Source organism: Ranitomeya variabilis, chromosome 5, assembly GCF_051348905.1.
Source record: "Ranitomeya variabilis isolate aRanVar5 chromosome 5, aRanVar5.hap1, whole genome shotgun sequence".
In the NCBI taxonomy this organism is placed as follows: Eukaryota; Metazoa; Chordata; class Amphibia; order Anura; family Dendrobatidae; genus Ranitomeya; species Ranitomeya variabilis.
The window spans coordinates 138,009,386-138,025,287 of NC_135236.1; the positions used below are offsets into that span (position 1 = coordinate 138,009,386).

The following is a 15,902-nucleotide window of genomic DNA, read 5'->3' on the forward strand; positions in this document are numbered from 1 at the left end:
AAGGGGAAGAGTAAAGGACGGAAGACTAAGTTCACGGAGTCAGACTCCTCTATTGATTTTATTGGGAATAAGGACTCTTCTGGATCATCTTCAGCATCCTCTTCTTCGGAAGTTGATTCTGGCCGATGCTGTTTCCCCATAGATTGGGTGGATAAATTGGTGAAGGTGGTCAGAAGCACTATGGTGATAGTGGAGTCTAAGCCTAAGTGTTCTGTTTAGGGAATCATGTTTGTGAGGCTAGACCAAAGGAAGCGCAGGTCCTTCACCTTATACGATAAAATCCATTCTCTGGTGCGCTGGGAGTGGAAGAGGCCGGAGAAGAGGGGCTCCCTTCCCCCAGTGTTTGAGGAGATACCCCTTTGAGGACCCAGTAGCAAGCACTTGGGATAAGGCCCCAAAACTCGATGTGGCAGTGGTCAAAGCGTCAAAAAAATCCTCATTGCCCTTTGAGGACCTGGGGACCCTAAAAGACCCTCTGGATAAGAAGGCGGACAGATTTCTTAAGGGGGTATGGGAAATGTCGGCAGGAGCCATGAGGCCAGCAGTGGCATCTACATGTACGGCCACATCAATGATGATCTGGCTAGATCAGATAGAGACTCAATTGATTCAGGGTGCCGCGGCGTTCTTGTCAGATGCCTCTGCAGACTCTCTCAGGATGGCTGCTAAAGCAACGGGCCTCTCAAACGCGGCTCGGAGAGCATTCTGGCTGAAGGCCTGGCCTGGGGATATTCAGGCCAGGTCTAGACTGTGTTCTATTCCATGTGAGGGGGGATTACCTCTTTGGACCGGTCCTGGATAAGCTTCTGGAGAAGTCAGGGGATGATAAAAAGAAATTTCCCAGTCTGTTGGCTCCTTCCTGCAGGCGTCCCTTCAGTAGGAGGAGGTTCAGTTGTTGGAAGCCTTCCAGGGACTGAGCAAAATGGGACGAGGGGAAAAGAAAAGGTACGGGGTACATATTTGGGGGCTCCTCATGAGCGCGTAAGAAACCACCCCAATGACTGCCGTCCCCGGTAGGGGGTAGGCTGCCGGCCTTCTACCAGGCCTGGTCGAATATTACTAATAGTGACTGGGTACATAGTCTGATATCATCAGGGCTGAAATTAGAGTTATCTTCTATCCCACTGGACAGGTTCATGATAACCCCTTCCTGGTCATCACCCTCAGAACAGGGAGCCCTGTAGGCTGAGATCCTGGAACTATAGCGTAAAGCAGTCCTGGCGGAGGTTCCTAGGCCAGAAATGGGTTTTAGTCCCCCTTCTTTCTGATTCAGAATCATGATCCGGTTCCTCGCATCATGTTCTCATACACTTTATGCAGTTAATAGCACTCTGTGTCTGTACTGCTACATACTTAGGCTGTTAACTGGTTCATGCAACTTTACATGAACACCCGAGCCTTACACTATGGCTGGTCCAAATAACTAAAGCAATTGTTACCATCCACCTCTCGTGTCTCCCCTTTTCCTCATAGTTTGTAAGCTTGCGAGCAGGGTCCTCATTCCTCCTGGTATCTGTTTTGATCTGTGATTTCTGTTATGCTGTAATGTCTATTGTCTGTACAAGTCCCCTCTATAATTGTAAAGCGCTGCGGAATATGTTGGCGCTATATAAATAAAATTATTATTATTATTATTCAGAAGCTGCATGGCTCTTTCAGGACGATCATTAACCTTAGAGCTCTAAATGGGTTCTTGGCAGTATGCCCCTTCAAAATGGAATCTATTGGATAAGCAATTAAGCTAATTTTTTTTTTTTAAAGCTGTTTTATGACGGTGTTGGATCTAACAGATGCGTACTGTCACATGTATATTTGTGAAGATCATCAGCGGTTCCTCAGGGTGGCGATAGTCATAGGGGGCTCTGTTAGGCATTTCCAATTTAGAGCTCTCCCCTTTGGTCTTGCCGTGGCCCCTCACGTTTTTACAAAGGTGGTAGCTGAGGAATGGACAACATCAGAGCAGACTTTTTAAGCCACAACCTACTCAGGCAGGGAGAATTGACGCTGAAAAGTTCCATCTTCAACCACATTGTGTGGATGTGAGGTCACCCAGACATAGACCTCTTCACCACCAGGAAGAACAGAAAAGTGAGGCAGTTCTGTTCTCTCAACCCCAGAGAAAAACCACTGGTGGTAGACGCCTTCTTAGTCAGGTGGGAGTTCAACCTGAGTTATGCCTCCCCCCCACCCAGCCCTTTTACCTCTAGTGGTGATGAAGATCAGGGAGGACAGGGCAAGAATTATCGTGATTTCCCCATTTTGGCCCAGAAGGGTGTGGTTTTTGTGGCTCAGGACCATGTCTGTCTCCGAACTGTGGGTGATAGCAGAACTCCTCTCCTAGGGACCGGTCTACAATCCACGAGTGGCGGGGCTTCACTTGACTGCGTGGAATTTGAGAGGTCCTTACTGAGGGGTAAGGAATTTTCCCCCAATTTGATAGCCACTCTCCTAAAGAGTAGGAAGGTAGTCACTCACGACCAAGATCTACACCAGAACCTGGAAGAAGTTTCTAGCTACTTCAGAATTTAGATTCAGGGAGGGGGTCCCGATAAGTCAGGTTCTGGAGTTCCTTCAAAAAGGACTGGAGATGGGTCTTTCCACAAGTACCCTTAAGGCCCACGTTTCAGCCCTTGCTCAGCTGTGATATCGCGGGTAACAAATTTATTAGTGTTAAGTAGATCTAGGCCCATTCTTAAAGAGAGGATTATGCCGTGGGACTTGAACTTGGTTCTCACGCCTATGACAGATCTCCTCTTTGAATCCATTGAGTCAGACCCTATAAAGGTGCTCTCCCTTTAGGTAGCTCTTTTGGTCGCGTTAACATCATCTCGGAGAGTGAGTGATATCCAGGCTCTTTATAGACTCCCTCCATATTCCCAGTTCCTGGAAGACAGGGTTGTACTTAGGCTGGATCCATCTTACTTGCCCAAAGTAGCTTTCAAATTCCATAGGTCACATGAATTAGTTCTCCCTCCCTTCCTTCTCAATCCTAGAAACCAGAAAGAGATGAAGCTTCATACTCTAGATGTTAGGCGGTGCATGTTAAGAGTATTTTTGTCACTGACCCTTGGAAGGATAATTCCTTATTTGTGTCCTTCCAGGGGGCCAGGAAGGGTCTTAGCGTGTCAAGAAATACTTTAGCTAGATGGGTTAGGGAGACTATTTCATTAGTGTATACACTGAGTGGCAAGACGGCATCGGAGGGTCTGAGAGCACATTACACTCGAGCCATGGCAGCCTCATGGGTGGCGAGATCGGAGGTTTCAATCGATCAGATGTGTAAGGCTACGTTCACATTTGCGGTCTGCGCCGCAGCGTCGGGCGCCGCAGCGTCGCCGCATGCGTCATGCGCCCCTATATTTAACATGGGGGCGCATGGACATGCGTCGCACTTGCGTTTTGCGCCGCATGCGTCACTGCGGCGCCCGCGTCTGGGCGCAGAGGACGCAGCAAGTTGCATTTTTGCTGCGTCCAAAATCAATGAAAAAAAGGACGCATGCGGCACAAAACTCAGCGTTGTGCATGCGTTTTGCTGCCTTTTTGTTTGCGTTGTGCGTTGCGGCGCCGACGCTGCGGCGCACAACGCAAATGTGAACGTAGCCTAAGGCAGCTACATGGTCTTGTCCTTCCACCTTTTATAAACATTATAGGTTGGATATGGGTGCCTACTCAGATCTCACCTTTGGTGTAAGGGTGCTGCAGGCTGTGGTCCCTCCCTAAGAAAATTCTTACCTCTCTGTAATTCTCTTGTGGTGCTGTCATGGGAGACTGAATAGAGTTTTAGTTACTTACCGGTAACTGTATTTTTTGGAGCCCATGACAAGCACCCTTAGATTCACGTGTGGATGTGCTCTTCTTTCTCTTGTAAGCATTCACGAGTGTAAAATTATCGGGTATTATGGTATTGTATATTTCTGCCATCAACCATGGAGGTCCCCTTGGGCTCTGTAATCCAACTAATGCGTGAGAGAGGTGCCACCCTTTTATGTCTGTAGGTTTCCTGTCCCTGAAGGACAGATCCCTTCTCTCGTGGTGCTGTCATGGGCTATGAAAAATACCGTTACCGGTAAGTAACTAAGACTTTACTTTCATCTGAAAACAACACCTTGGACCACTGAGTAACAGTCCAGTTCTTTTTCTCCAAGGCCCAGGTAAGATGCTTCTGGCGTTGTCTATTGGTCAGGAGTGGCTTGACACAAGGAATGCAACACTTGTTCTCCATGTCCTGGATAAGTCTGTGTGTGGTGGCTCTTGAAGCAATGACTCCAGTAGCAGTCCACTCACTGTGAATCTTCCCCCAAATGTTTGCATTGCCTTTTCTTAACAATCCTTTCAAGGCTACGGTTATCCCCGTTGCTTGTGCATGATTTTCTACCACACTTTTTCCATCCACTCAACTTTCCATTAATATGCTTGGATACAACACTCTGTGAGCAGTCAGCTTCTTTAGCAATGACCTGTAGTGGCTTACCCTCCTTGTGGAGTGTGTCAATGACTGCCTTCTGGACATCTGTCAAGTCAACAGTCTTCCCCATGATTGTAGAGCCTACTTAAACAGACTAAGGGACCTTTTTAAAAATCTTAGGAAGCCTTTGCAGGTGTTTTTTTTTTTTTTTTTTTTTTTTTTAATTATTGTAATTTACTGAGATGTCTTTTGGGTTTTCATTGGCTGTAAGCCATAATCATCAACATTAGCAGAAATAAACACTTGAAATAGATCACTCTGTTTGTAATGACTCTATATAATCAGTTTCACTTTTTGTAAAGAAGAACTGAAATAAATTAACTTTTTGATTACCGTATATACTCGAGTATAAGCCGACCCGAGTATAAGCCGACCCCCCTAATTTTGCCACAAAAAAGTGGGAAAACTTATTGACTCGAGTATAAGCCTAGGGTGGAAAATGCAGCAGCTACCGGTGAATTTCAAAAATAAAAATAGATGCTCCATACCATTCATTATTGCCCCATAGATGCTCCATATAAAGCTGTGCCATATATAATGCTCCATACCATTGATTATTGCCCCATATATTATCCATATATAGTTGTGCCATATAGAATGCTCTGCACCGTTCATTATGGCCCCATAGATGCTCCATATAAAGCTGTGCCCCATATACAATGCTTTGCACCGTTCATTATGGCCCTATAGATGCTCCATATAAAACTGTGCCATATATGCTCTGCACCGTTCAGTTTGGCCCCATAGATGCTCATTATAAAGCTGCCCCATATATAATGCTCTGCACCGTTCAGTTTGGCCCCATAGATGCTCATTATAAAGCTGCCCCATATGGAATGCTCTGCACCGTTCAGTTTGGCCCCATAGATGCTCATTATAAAGCTGCCCCATATGGAATGCTCTGCACCGTTCAGTTTGGCCCCATAGATGCTCATTATAAAGCTGCCCCATATGGAATGCTCTGCACCGTTCAGTTTGGCCCCATAGATGCTCATTATAAAGCTGCCCCATATGGAATGCTCTGCACCGTTCAGTTTGGCCCCATAGATGCTCCACATAAATCTGTGCCATATATAACGCTGCTGCTGCTGCAATAAAAAAAACAAAACACATACTCACCTCTCTTGCTTGCAGCTCCCCAGCGTCCGGTCCCGGCGTCTCTCCGCACTGACTGATCAGGCAGAGGGCGGCGCGCACACTATATGCGTCATCGCGCCCTCTGACCTGAACAGTCAGAGCGGAGAGACGCCGGGAAGATGGAGCGGTGCCCGGCGTGTGGAACGTGGACAGGTAAATATGCGATACTTACCTGCTCCCGGCGTCCCGCTCCTTCCCCCGGACAGCTGGTCTCCGGGTGCCGCAGCCTCTTCCTCTATCAGCGGTCACCGGCACCGCTGATTAGAGAAATGAATATTCATTTCTCTAATGAGCGGTCCCACGTGACCGCTGTACAGGGGAAGAGCTGCGGCACCCGAAGACAGTGTGACGGGCAGGGGGAGCGTCAGGATCGCCGGGACTAGGTGAGTATGCCTCAGCGCTCTCTCCCCCTCACCCGCCGACCCTGCCACAGACCGTGACTCGAGTATAAGCCGAGAGGGGCACTTTCAGCCCAAAAATTTGGGCTGAAAATCTCGGTTTATACTCGAGTATATACGGTATCTAATTTTGTCAGAAATCTATATATATAAAGTTGAGTGTGTGTGTGTATCAAGCCACACCCACTCCACATAGCAGGCACAGGCCACATCTAGCTCTGTCTTGTCTAGAATGGAGGTGCTCCTGTGAGACATGAGGTCAAGGGAAAGGGAGGAGCCAAATGGATAGAGGCGTGAGGGGCAAAATGAGAGATGCCAGGGGGAAAATGAGAGAAGTGAGGTGCTGCTTCAGTATGGGGCTATGCATAGAGAAGAGTGAGGTGCTGCAGGTGGAGGCTGTGTATAAGGCCACATTCACACGCTCAGTAGTTGGTCAGTATTTTACCTCAGTATTTATAAGCCGCAACCACGAGTGGGAGAAAAATACAGAAGTGGTGACGTGTTTCTAATATACTTTTCCTCTGATTGTTTTCCTCCAAGTTTTAGCTTACATGTACTGAGGTAAAAATGCTGACCAAATAGCGTGTGAACGAGGTCTAAAGGAGAAAAGTGTGGTGCTGCAGAAGAAGTAGGCTGTGTATATGGTACGCTTTATTGCAATTAGTGCAATTTCTCTCGCGATCAAGTGTTTCCAATTGTATATGGAAGAGGAGTGTGAGGTGCTGCCGGAGGAGGCAACAATAAAGGAGAAAAGCTGTGCTGCAGAAAAATGCTGTGTATAAAGGAGGAGCGTGAGGTGCAGGAGGAGGATGTGTAGAAAGAAGGCGCATGTGGTGCAAGAGGAATTGGGCTGTGTGCCCACGTTGTGTTTTTTTATGCGGTTCTGCCGTGTTTTTTGCCTCAGCGGAAACGCTTAAAAACGCATTCCCATGCTGCAGATTTTCCCTCTGTGGAATCGCATAGCGGTAAAATCCGCAGCATGTTCATTATGTTTGCAGAATCGCGGTGATTCCGCCGCCATAGGATTGCATTGAAATGCTCACTTTACGCATGTGGCTATGCCCAAAAGTGTAAAGTGAGCGCTTCATGTGCGGATGGTACCCAGGGTTTGGAGGAGAGGAGACTCTCCTTCAGGCCCTGGGTACAATATTCCTGTAAAAAAAAGAATTAAAATAAAAACCAGGGATATACTTGCCTTCTGATGGCCCCCGGAGTCCTCACGGCTCTCAGCAGTGCACACGGCGGCTTCCGGTCCCTGAGATGACATCGCAGTCACGCGACCGTGACGTCACAAAGGTCCTTCGCGCAAAGCATCCGTGGGAACGGAACGTACCGGGAGCGCCGCTGAGGAGATCGGGGGCCGTCGGAAGGTGAGAATAGCCATATTTTTAATTTTTTTTATTATTTTTAACATTCTATCTTTTACTATTGATGCTGCATAGGCAGCATCAATAGTAAAAAGTTGGTCACACTTGTCAAGCTCTGTGCTTGACAAGTGTGACCAACCTGTCAATCACTTTTCCAAGCGATGCTTCAAATCGCTTGCAAAGCGCAAGCATTCTGCAAGCTAAAAACGCTTGCAAAACGCTTGTGTTTTGCTGGAAAACGCATGCGAATTCCGCATGCGTTTTACCCGCGGCAGGGAGTTGCGGAATTGCTGCGGACATTTCCACAGCATTTCTGCAACGTGGGCACATAACTTAAGACCGCTTAACTGCCGTTGTTAAGTCGTATCGACAGTCGTGAAGGAGTTAATATTGTGTTAAAAAACCCCTTTTGCTTCAACAAAATGGTGCCGGTAAACCTGCGAGACGCGACACAAACCGCAGAGCAGGATATACTATATACAGGGGGAGATGACATACAGGTATATACTATATACAGGGGAGATGACATACAGGTATATACTATATACAGGGGAGATGACATACAGGTATATACTATATACAGGGGGAGATGACATACAGGTATATACTATATACAGGGGAGATGACATACAGGTATATACTATATACAGGGGAGATGACATACAGGTATGAACTATATGCAGGGGAGATGACATACAGATAGGGGATGACATACACGTATATACTAGATACAGGGGAGATGACCTACATGTATATACTATATACAGGGGTGATGACATACATGTATATACTGGAGGAGATGACAAACAGGTATATGCTATATACAAGGTGAGATGACATACAGGGATATACTATATACAGGAGGAGATGACCTTCAGGTATATACTATGTACAGGGGAGATGACCTACTGGTATATACTATATACATTGGAGATGACATACAGGTATATACTATATACAGAAGGAGATGACGCACAGGTATATACTATATTCAGGGGAGATGACACACACACATATATACTATATACAGGGGAGATGACCTACATGTATATACTATATACAGGGGTGATGACATACAGGTATATGCTATATACAGGAGGAGATGACAAACAGGTATATGCTATATACAAGGTGAGATGACAAACGGGTATATGCTATATACAGGGGGAGATGACATACAGGTATATACTAAATACAGGTATATGCTATATACAAGGTGAGATGACATACAGGTATATACTACATACAGGTATATACTATATACAGGAGGAGATGACCTTCAGGTATATACTATATACAGGGGAGATGACATACAGGTATATACTATATACAGGGGAAATGACATGCAGGTATATACTATATACAGGAAATGGCATACAGGTATATACTATATACAGGGCAGATGACATACAGGTATATACTATATACAGGGCAGATGACATACAGGTATATACTATATGCAGGGCAGATGACATACAGGTGTATACTGAGGGGAAAATGAGAGGTGTGAGGTGAAATGAAGAGGTGTGAGTGCAAAATGAGGAGTAAGGGGAAAATAGTGGAGTGATCGTAAAATGACAGGTGTGAGGTCAAAATGACAGGTGTTAGGGGGGAAAATGAGAGGAGTAATGGGAAATGAGAGCAGTGAGGTGCTATAACTAACCACAGTTAGTTACTATGTAACTCTGGCCTTTTCAGCTAACGCACACGCACACGTACACGTACACATATATACACACACACACGTACACGTACACATACACATATACACACACACGTACAAACACACACACACACACACACACACATACACACACATACATACACACACACACACACACACACACACACACACACACACACACACACACACACACACACACATACACACACACACACATATATATACACACACATGCGCACACTTTGCTACATAAGGGCTCAGTTCCATCATCTTTCACCTCTGTTTGGAAAGTAAGGAACACAATGCTGTAGTCTAAAGGTACCTTCACACGAAGCGACGCTGCAGCGATAGCGACAACGATGCCGATCGCTGCAGCGTCGCTGTTTGATCGCTGGAGAGCTGTCACACAGACCGCTCTCCAGCGACCAACGATGCCGAGGTCCCCGGGTAACCAGGGTAAACATCGGGTTGCTAAGCGCAGGGCCGCGCTTAGTAACCCGATGTTTACCCTGGTTACCAGCGTAAAATGTAAAAAAAACAAACAGTACATGCTCACCTGCGCGTCCCCCGGCGTCTGCTTCCTGACACTGACTGAGCTCCGGCCCTAACAGCAGAGCGGTGACGTCACCGCTGTGCTTTCACTTTCACTTTAGGGCTGGCGCTCAGTAAGTGTCAGGAAGCAGACGCTGGGGGACGCATGTAAGTATGTGCTGTTTGTTTTTTTTACTTTTACGCTGGTAACCAGGGTAAACATCGGGTTACTAAGCGCGGCCCTGCGCTTGGTAACCCGATGTTTACCCTGGTTACCAGTGTAAAACATCGCTGGTATCGTTGCTTTTGCTTTCAAACACAACGATACACAGCGATCGGACGACCAAATAAAGTTCTGGACTTTATTCAGCGACCAGCGACATCACAGCAGGATCCTGATCGCTGCTGCGTGTCAAACGAAACGATATCGCTAGCGAGGACGCTGCAACGTCACGGATCGCTAGCGATGTCGTTTCGTGTGAAGGTACCTTTAGGAGCATTCTGTATACGCTCACTTCCACATGAGGAGCTGAGTGGGCAGATGTCGTCACGTCTACGGATATCGCAAATGGATAGCACGGTGTACCAATTGTGCATGCCATCCAACAGGTATCAGTACATGTGAGGTTACCTGCCCCACTCCTCTCCTAGTGTGGAAGTGAGTGGAACCAGAATGCCTCTAGAAGAGAGTGCGGACAAGGCTCCGTTCACATCGGCGTTTTGAAATGTATACTGGTGTATCTGTTCCATTTTAGGGTGAAATCTGCTGTGCTGTGTTTATACATACATACATACATACATACATACATACATACATACATACATACATACACACACATATATATGTGTGTGTATTTTTTTTTTTAATGAAGTGACTGACCCCATGACGGAAACCAGATGGACCCTGTTGTACTATATAGGGTCCTTCACATCTGTTATGTAATGGTTCTGTCCTCCACATGAATTCAATGTCTGTTCTTAGAGTGAAAAAAATAAAGGAATTGCAGATGTGGACAGAGGCAAATTGCAGTTTGGACTGTGGGTGCATGAGAGGCGTATTATACACCATTGCTTCAGATCCAGTGTAATCTATTGGCCGGTAGATGGGCGATTTGCAGTCTTTGTGCCCTGGCTGCTTCTTCAGTTCTCTACAGTAAGGGAAGTTTTGCTAGAACTGATATCTTGGTCTGTGTGGACGCTAAATCAATGTTTCAGCTCCTGTCCTCCCTGCCGGGGCATTTTCTTTTTGCACGAGCTTCGGTGATCACTCACTATCAGATGCTGTGTGAGCCGCCTGCAAAACATGTTTATTTGTTTCTGTGCTCGCTGCGATTGAAAGATGAGTATCATGGGACATTACTAAAGGGGCCAGAGACGGGGGAGGCCTTTATAACTTGTCCTTTAGGGGATTCTCATAAAACGTATTGCACTTTATTCCGCTGCTTATCATGTTGGTTCTTCGTTATGAATCATAGATTTATTAATCATAGTTTAGTTGTTACTGTCTGTGGATATTCAGCTAGAAAAGTTGTAACAGATTTGAGCTCTTTTTTTTTTTTTTTTTTAATACTAGCATGGCCATATAAAGGTCAATCTTCCATGCACATCTTCCATCTTGGCAGAATCTGTGCAGCTGCATACACCTAACATAGTCGGCCGATATCTGCAGGTGAAATCCGACTTTGCTTATGATTGAAAAGTGCAAAGAAAATCAAAAAGCCAAGTTTATCAGTGATGGCGTCCTGTTGTGAGCTTCTGGATCACAAGCCCTGGGTGTAGTGTACCAGCTTATGGGTTTCCTAGCAAAATAGTCACACGTCACAACAATATTTTTTTGCCAATATTACTAATGAGCCTCTTCCTTTAAACCCTATGTTTGGTCAGAGGGGGGTCTGTCATGGATCCCAGTGCTGTGCCAGTGTAATCCAGTCACTGTGAACCTAGTAATGTAGTTACCAAGGGGTAAACTGTAGAAAATGCTATTCTTTTCCTTACAAGGTGGCAGCCCGCTGAGCGTCTCTGGTTACAGATGTGGCATGTCTGCTCTGCTGACATTGGTGTGGAGTGAATACCGTGTAATAACTATTGGGATGATAACCGCCCTGGTGATGGTATATCTGTGCCACATGTACGAGCTCTCTGTAAGCACATCACAGGGTGAATGATACCATCCTACATATGCTGGAGCGCACATGATTCCTGTCCGGTGCACAAGGCTGCTCCTCCGGGAGACTCAGTAAACAAGGTATTAAATCCACACGGGAGGGGAAGAGGGGGATTAAAAAGCCTTCCATTTATGGCAAGAGCTGGAAGCATGGTCACTCCGGAATGGCTCCAGGAGTGTCAAGTGACAGGGCTGTGTGTGCACGTCAGACGTCTGGATTCCCCCGCATGGACCCCATGTGAAGGGCCGCAAGGGTGCGAGAGATCCTGTTTTTAAGAGACTCTTACTAGAAGAGGCACCCTTCACCGGAACTGGGGTTGACATTCACTATAGGAATACCCTAAAGTCAGGTTTCACAGCCTAACATTTGCTACATTAATTAGTATTAAATATGTTTTATATGCTTGTTCTATAAAGTAACATTTTTTTCTATATGTAATGTAGGTAGATGCAAGAGAGAGAGGAAATGTACCGGCACATTATTTTTTTCGTATATTGATTCATTGCAGATTCCAAAATACTGCATTGAGTGCTGCACCAAAAGCTGCTTGTGTGAATCCCGCCTTTGGGAGAGAAGTAAAAACTGGTCCAGCAATCATATTTATCTATCTATGAAGCAGAACTTTGCTATAATAGTGGCCAGGGGAACCTAACACTTTTAGACCTTAATGGCAAATATACTGTGTATTGCTATTACAGGAGCCCCTGTAGTTAAGTTGGATCCTGAAGAGCCCCTCTAGTTGTTAAGTTGGATCCTGAACTTTGGCAAAAAATATTCAACAAAATCAACTCTGGACATTGCATGCAGTATGGGTAAAGTTGTGCCCAGTGTTCTTTGTGTCTCAGCTTCCTTGATTGACAGCTGTCACCCACGCATGCAAAATCCTGTGCCTGCAAAGTGTCCCTAATCCGGCGGGTGCACTGACATCTGCCCTCCGTTGCACATCGCATGCACTAAAACAGCATGAAGCTGGGGAGTATCCCTACTGGGAACCCTGGCGCTCCGTCATAATCTGTGAGGCAGTAAGTTGTCAGTATCCATGCATCTCTATATGTTTAGAGCTGACCGGACAGGTCCTTCGTATAGACTGTCCCCCTGCTCTAGAGCGCCATCACTAGAATGGAGTGGTATAAAAAGTATCTCAATCTATTACCTCATTGTTTATTAGGACTCATAACGGAGTTTTGAAACAAAAAAAAATGTTCAAACCACATCAAACCTCTCCTATGCCCGCAAAATGACATTCATACAGCATGTGGCCGCTATGACCACTGGTTGTCCTTGAAGTGACCACTGCAGTCAGACTAGTGGAAGTGCTGGAGCTTCTGCTCTAGATCAATGGGGACTGGAGAGGTGATGGAGTTCTGTGATTTGTAACATTTGCTGTCTCTTTAAGCAGATGCAGATCTAGAAAAGAGTAATGCAGGTAAACCGGAGATAAGTGTACCCACATTATATTTTGTCCGTTTACATGATCTTTATTTCTTGGATGTCCTGCAGAGAAAAAACTTAATTTTCTGCTGATCTATTCCATTCTCGTCTGGTTCAAGAGAGAGAAACTGGAGAGGAGACAAATAGGGTCTGAACTGGGTAACAGTATAGAAGTATCTGACGATTGCGCTCACCTGGATGGGTTGTGTGCACACAAGCACTTCTAAGGCTTAAGGCTGCTGCAGACCCACAAGGAGGTAAATGCATAGAACTGGAGTAACGGGTTATTCTGCGCTGCCCTGTAGCAAAACTGAAGGATGCCAATCCCATTTCAGGTGGTTTGTCAGTTCATCTTGATGTATATAGCTTCTTCAGGAGGACAAGCCATAATTGTGGTTTGTCCTAATGAAGACGTTGTATATGTTGAAATGCATTGATGAATAAACCAACTGAAATTGGATTGTCATCCTTCATTTTATTTCTCCACGGCCGTGCAGAATAACCCATTTGTTTCTCCGGTTCTGTGCTTTCTCGTCTGGTTAACAGCTGGTTTTGGGGCATCATGGAGGCTCTTGCTGCAGCCAGTTTTCTTCAGACAGTTGTCCTACTACCAGACACAAAACAGGAGGAGGGAGACCAAGAAGACTTTAAATATATATTTCTCAATTTTAATTGCCATTTTTTTTCTTTTTGGTATTAGGGCTCCTTTAATCCTGAATCGATGTGTTTATTTTTCCCTTTTTCTAGGTTTGAGTTGATGCGCATGTGCTGGCAGTACAATCCTAAAATGAGGCCCTCATTCCTGGAAATAATCAGCAGCATTAAAGATGAGCTTGATCCAGCGTACAGAGAGGCGTCGTTCTTTTATAGCGAGGAGAACAAACCTCCCGATACAGAGGAGCTGGACCTGGAGGCAGAGAACATGGAGAGCATTCCATTGGATCCATCATGTACCTTACAGACATCTGAGCATCTCGTAGGACACAAAGCCGAGAATGGTCCAGGTGTAGTTGTCTTAAGGGCAAGCTTCGATGAGCGACAGCCATACGCACACATGAATGGGGGACGTAAGAACGAGAGGGCGCTACCTCTCCCCCAATCCTCGGCCTGCTGATCCAGGCTTGAGGTCTGACGAACACTTGTAGAAGTATAGCCCCTCGTGTGCATCAAAGACTTATCACGTGGGAGGTTTCCTCCGTATCCGTGCAAACACTAATCCACTTTCTCTTCTGGTTGGGCTTCAGATGCCTACCAAGTTGGCACTGGTGTACTTGGAGGACAAGGTACGTCAGGCCAGTGCCCCCATCTAACTGTTTCACGGTAAGCCTGTACCTGCTCTCACACAACAAGGATGAAAGCACTTCTTTCCCATTACGTTTTGGGCCAGAGAAAAGAAAAGAAACAATTTTTTATTTTTGGCCCATTATAAAACAGACTAGTAAAGTTTAAGAGTAATGCAACCCAGAAGTTTATTTAATTCTGACAGTCTTTGCCAAATAGATTTTTTTTTGTTACAGCATGGACAGTGCGGATGTATGAAGTCCCTATTCATATCACAAACCCATGCACACTTTAATACTTTTTTTTTTGTCTAATGGGGAACTTGCTATCTAAATTAAGCTTTTTATTTTCTTAGTTTTTTTTGTTTTGTTGTGTGTGATGAGGTGGGAAGTGGAATAATCCTGTAAATATATACATATATGTAATGTAATACATTCTGGAGAAAACTGGCAAAATATCACAGCACATCACAAGTAAATGGAGATGGGGGGTTTATAGTAAAGTGGGGAAACTTTGCTTTCCAGAAGACCATGGAGGGTTCAGCAATGAGTTTGACTGAAGGATGTGTGTCCTGTACACAACAGAAATTCGAGCATCTTAATTGGTATTGTGAGGTCACGGTTTGAATTGGAAATGTTTTATTACATGAGACGTTCCTGCAAACCCCAGGATTCTCCACATCTCTAAACGTAATACCTTCTTGCACCTCATACGTATATACAATTTTTTTTTTTGGGGGGGGGGAGGTGGATGAGTGGGAGTTTCGTTCTTGCAACAACTTTTATAGAAGGTCCTTACAGTTCAATGTGAGGTCATTGCATCATTTACATACACATTGTGTCCCTTTTATAACTTTTTTATGGTTCAGATATTCATCTGTCTGTACAGAAAAAGGCTGCTATTTTTTCTTTATCTTTTTGTGTATTTAATCTTCAGTAGAAAAAAAAAAATCGAAAAAAAAATTGCACCTTCAGGTCTACTCTTCCATCTCCTCATGTTCCTATCAAGCCGCGTCTCTTTTCACAGGGCACACACATCTATACACACTTTGCCAGAAACTTCCATTTACTGGGATGGGAGATTTTGGAATATTGCGTTATTCTGCACCACTTCTACACATAACACCCTCACAGATGAACTTGTAGTATTCTTCATGTTTGTTTAATGCCTTTATGTGGATTTTTTTGTTTAATTGAATGGTTTCCTACAAGTGTTAACTAAGTGTCTACGGAAGGGTGGAGGGGCAAAACAAGTGTCTTATGATACCGTGTGTAACTATTGTCCTATGTCCCTTTATCTCCTCACACAGCGACCATTCTGTCATAATGCAATGCGTCAAGCAAAAACTCAGGTGAAAAAAAACAATAGAAGTAACGATGGTACAGTTTCATCTTTACTAAATCCTCTTTGTCCCTGCAGTTGTCAGAGCCTGGAGCACTTCCC

The 15,902-nt window shown here is 45.1% G+C and overlaps 1 protein-coding gene across 2 annotated transcripts in view; it reads left to right on the forward strand.

The window, feature by feature from the left end:
• The window catches only part of IGF1R (insulin like growth factor 1 receptor), a 207,963-nt gene extending 192,565 nt beyond the window's left edge, over positions 1 to 15,398 (forward strand). For both annotated transcript variants that reach the window (XM_077263390.1, XM_077263391.1), the window contains exon 21: positions 13,926 to 15,398. In XM_077263390.1, coding sequence (XP_077119505.1) covers positions 13,926 to 14,292 — 367 coding nt within the window. In that variant the 3' untranslated portion in view covers positions 14,293 to 15,398. The remainder of the gene's footprint in view (positions 1 to 13,925) is intronic.
• Positions 15,399 to 15,902: the final 504 nt, after the last annotated feature.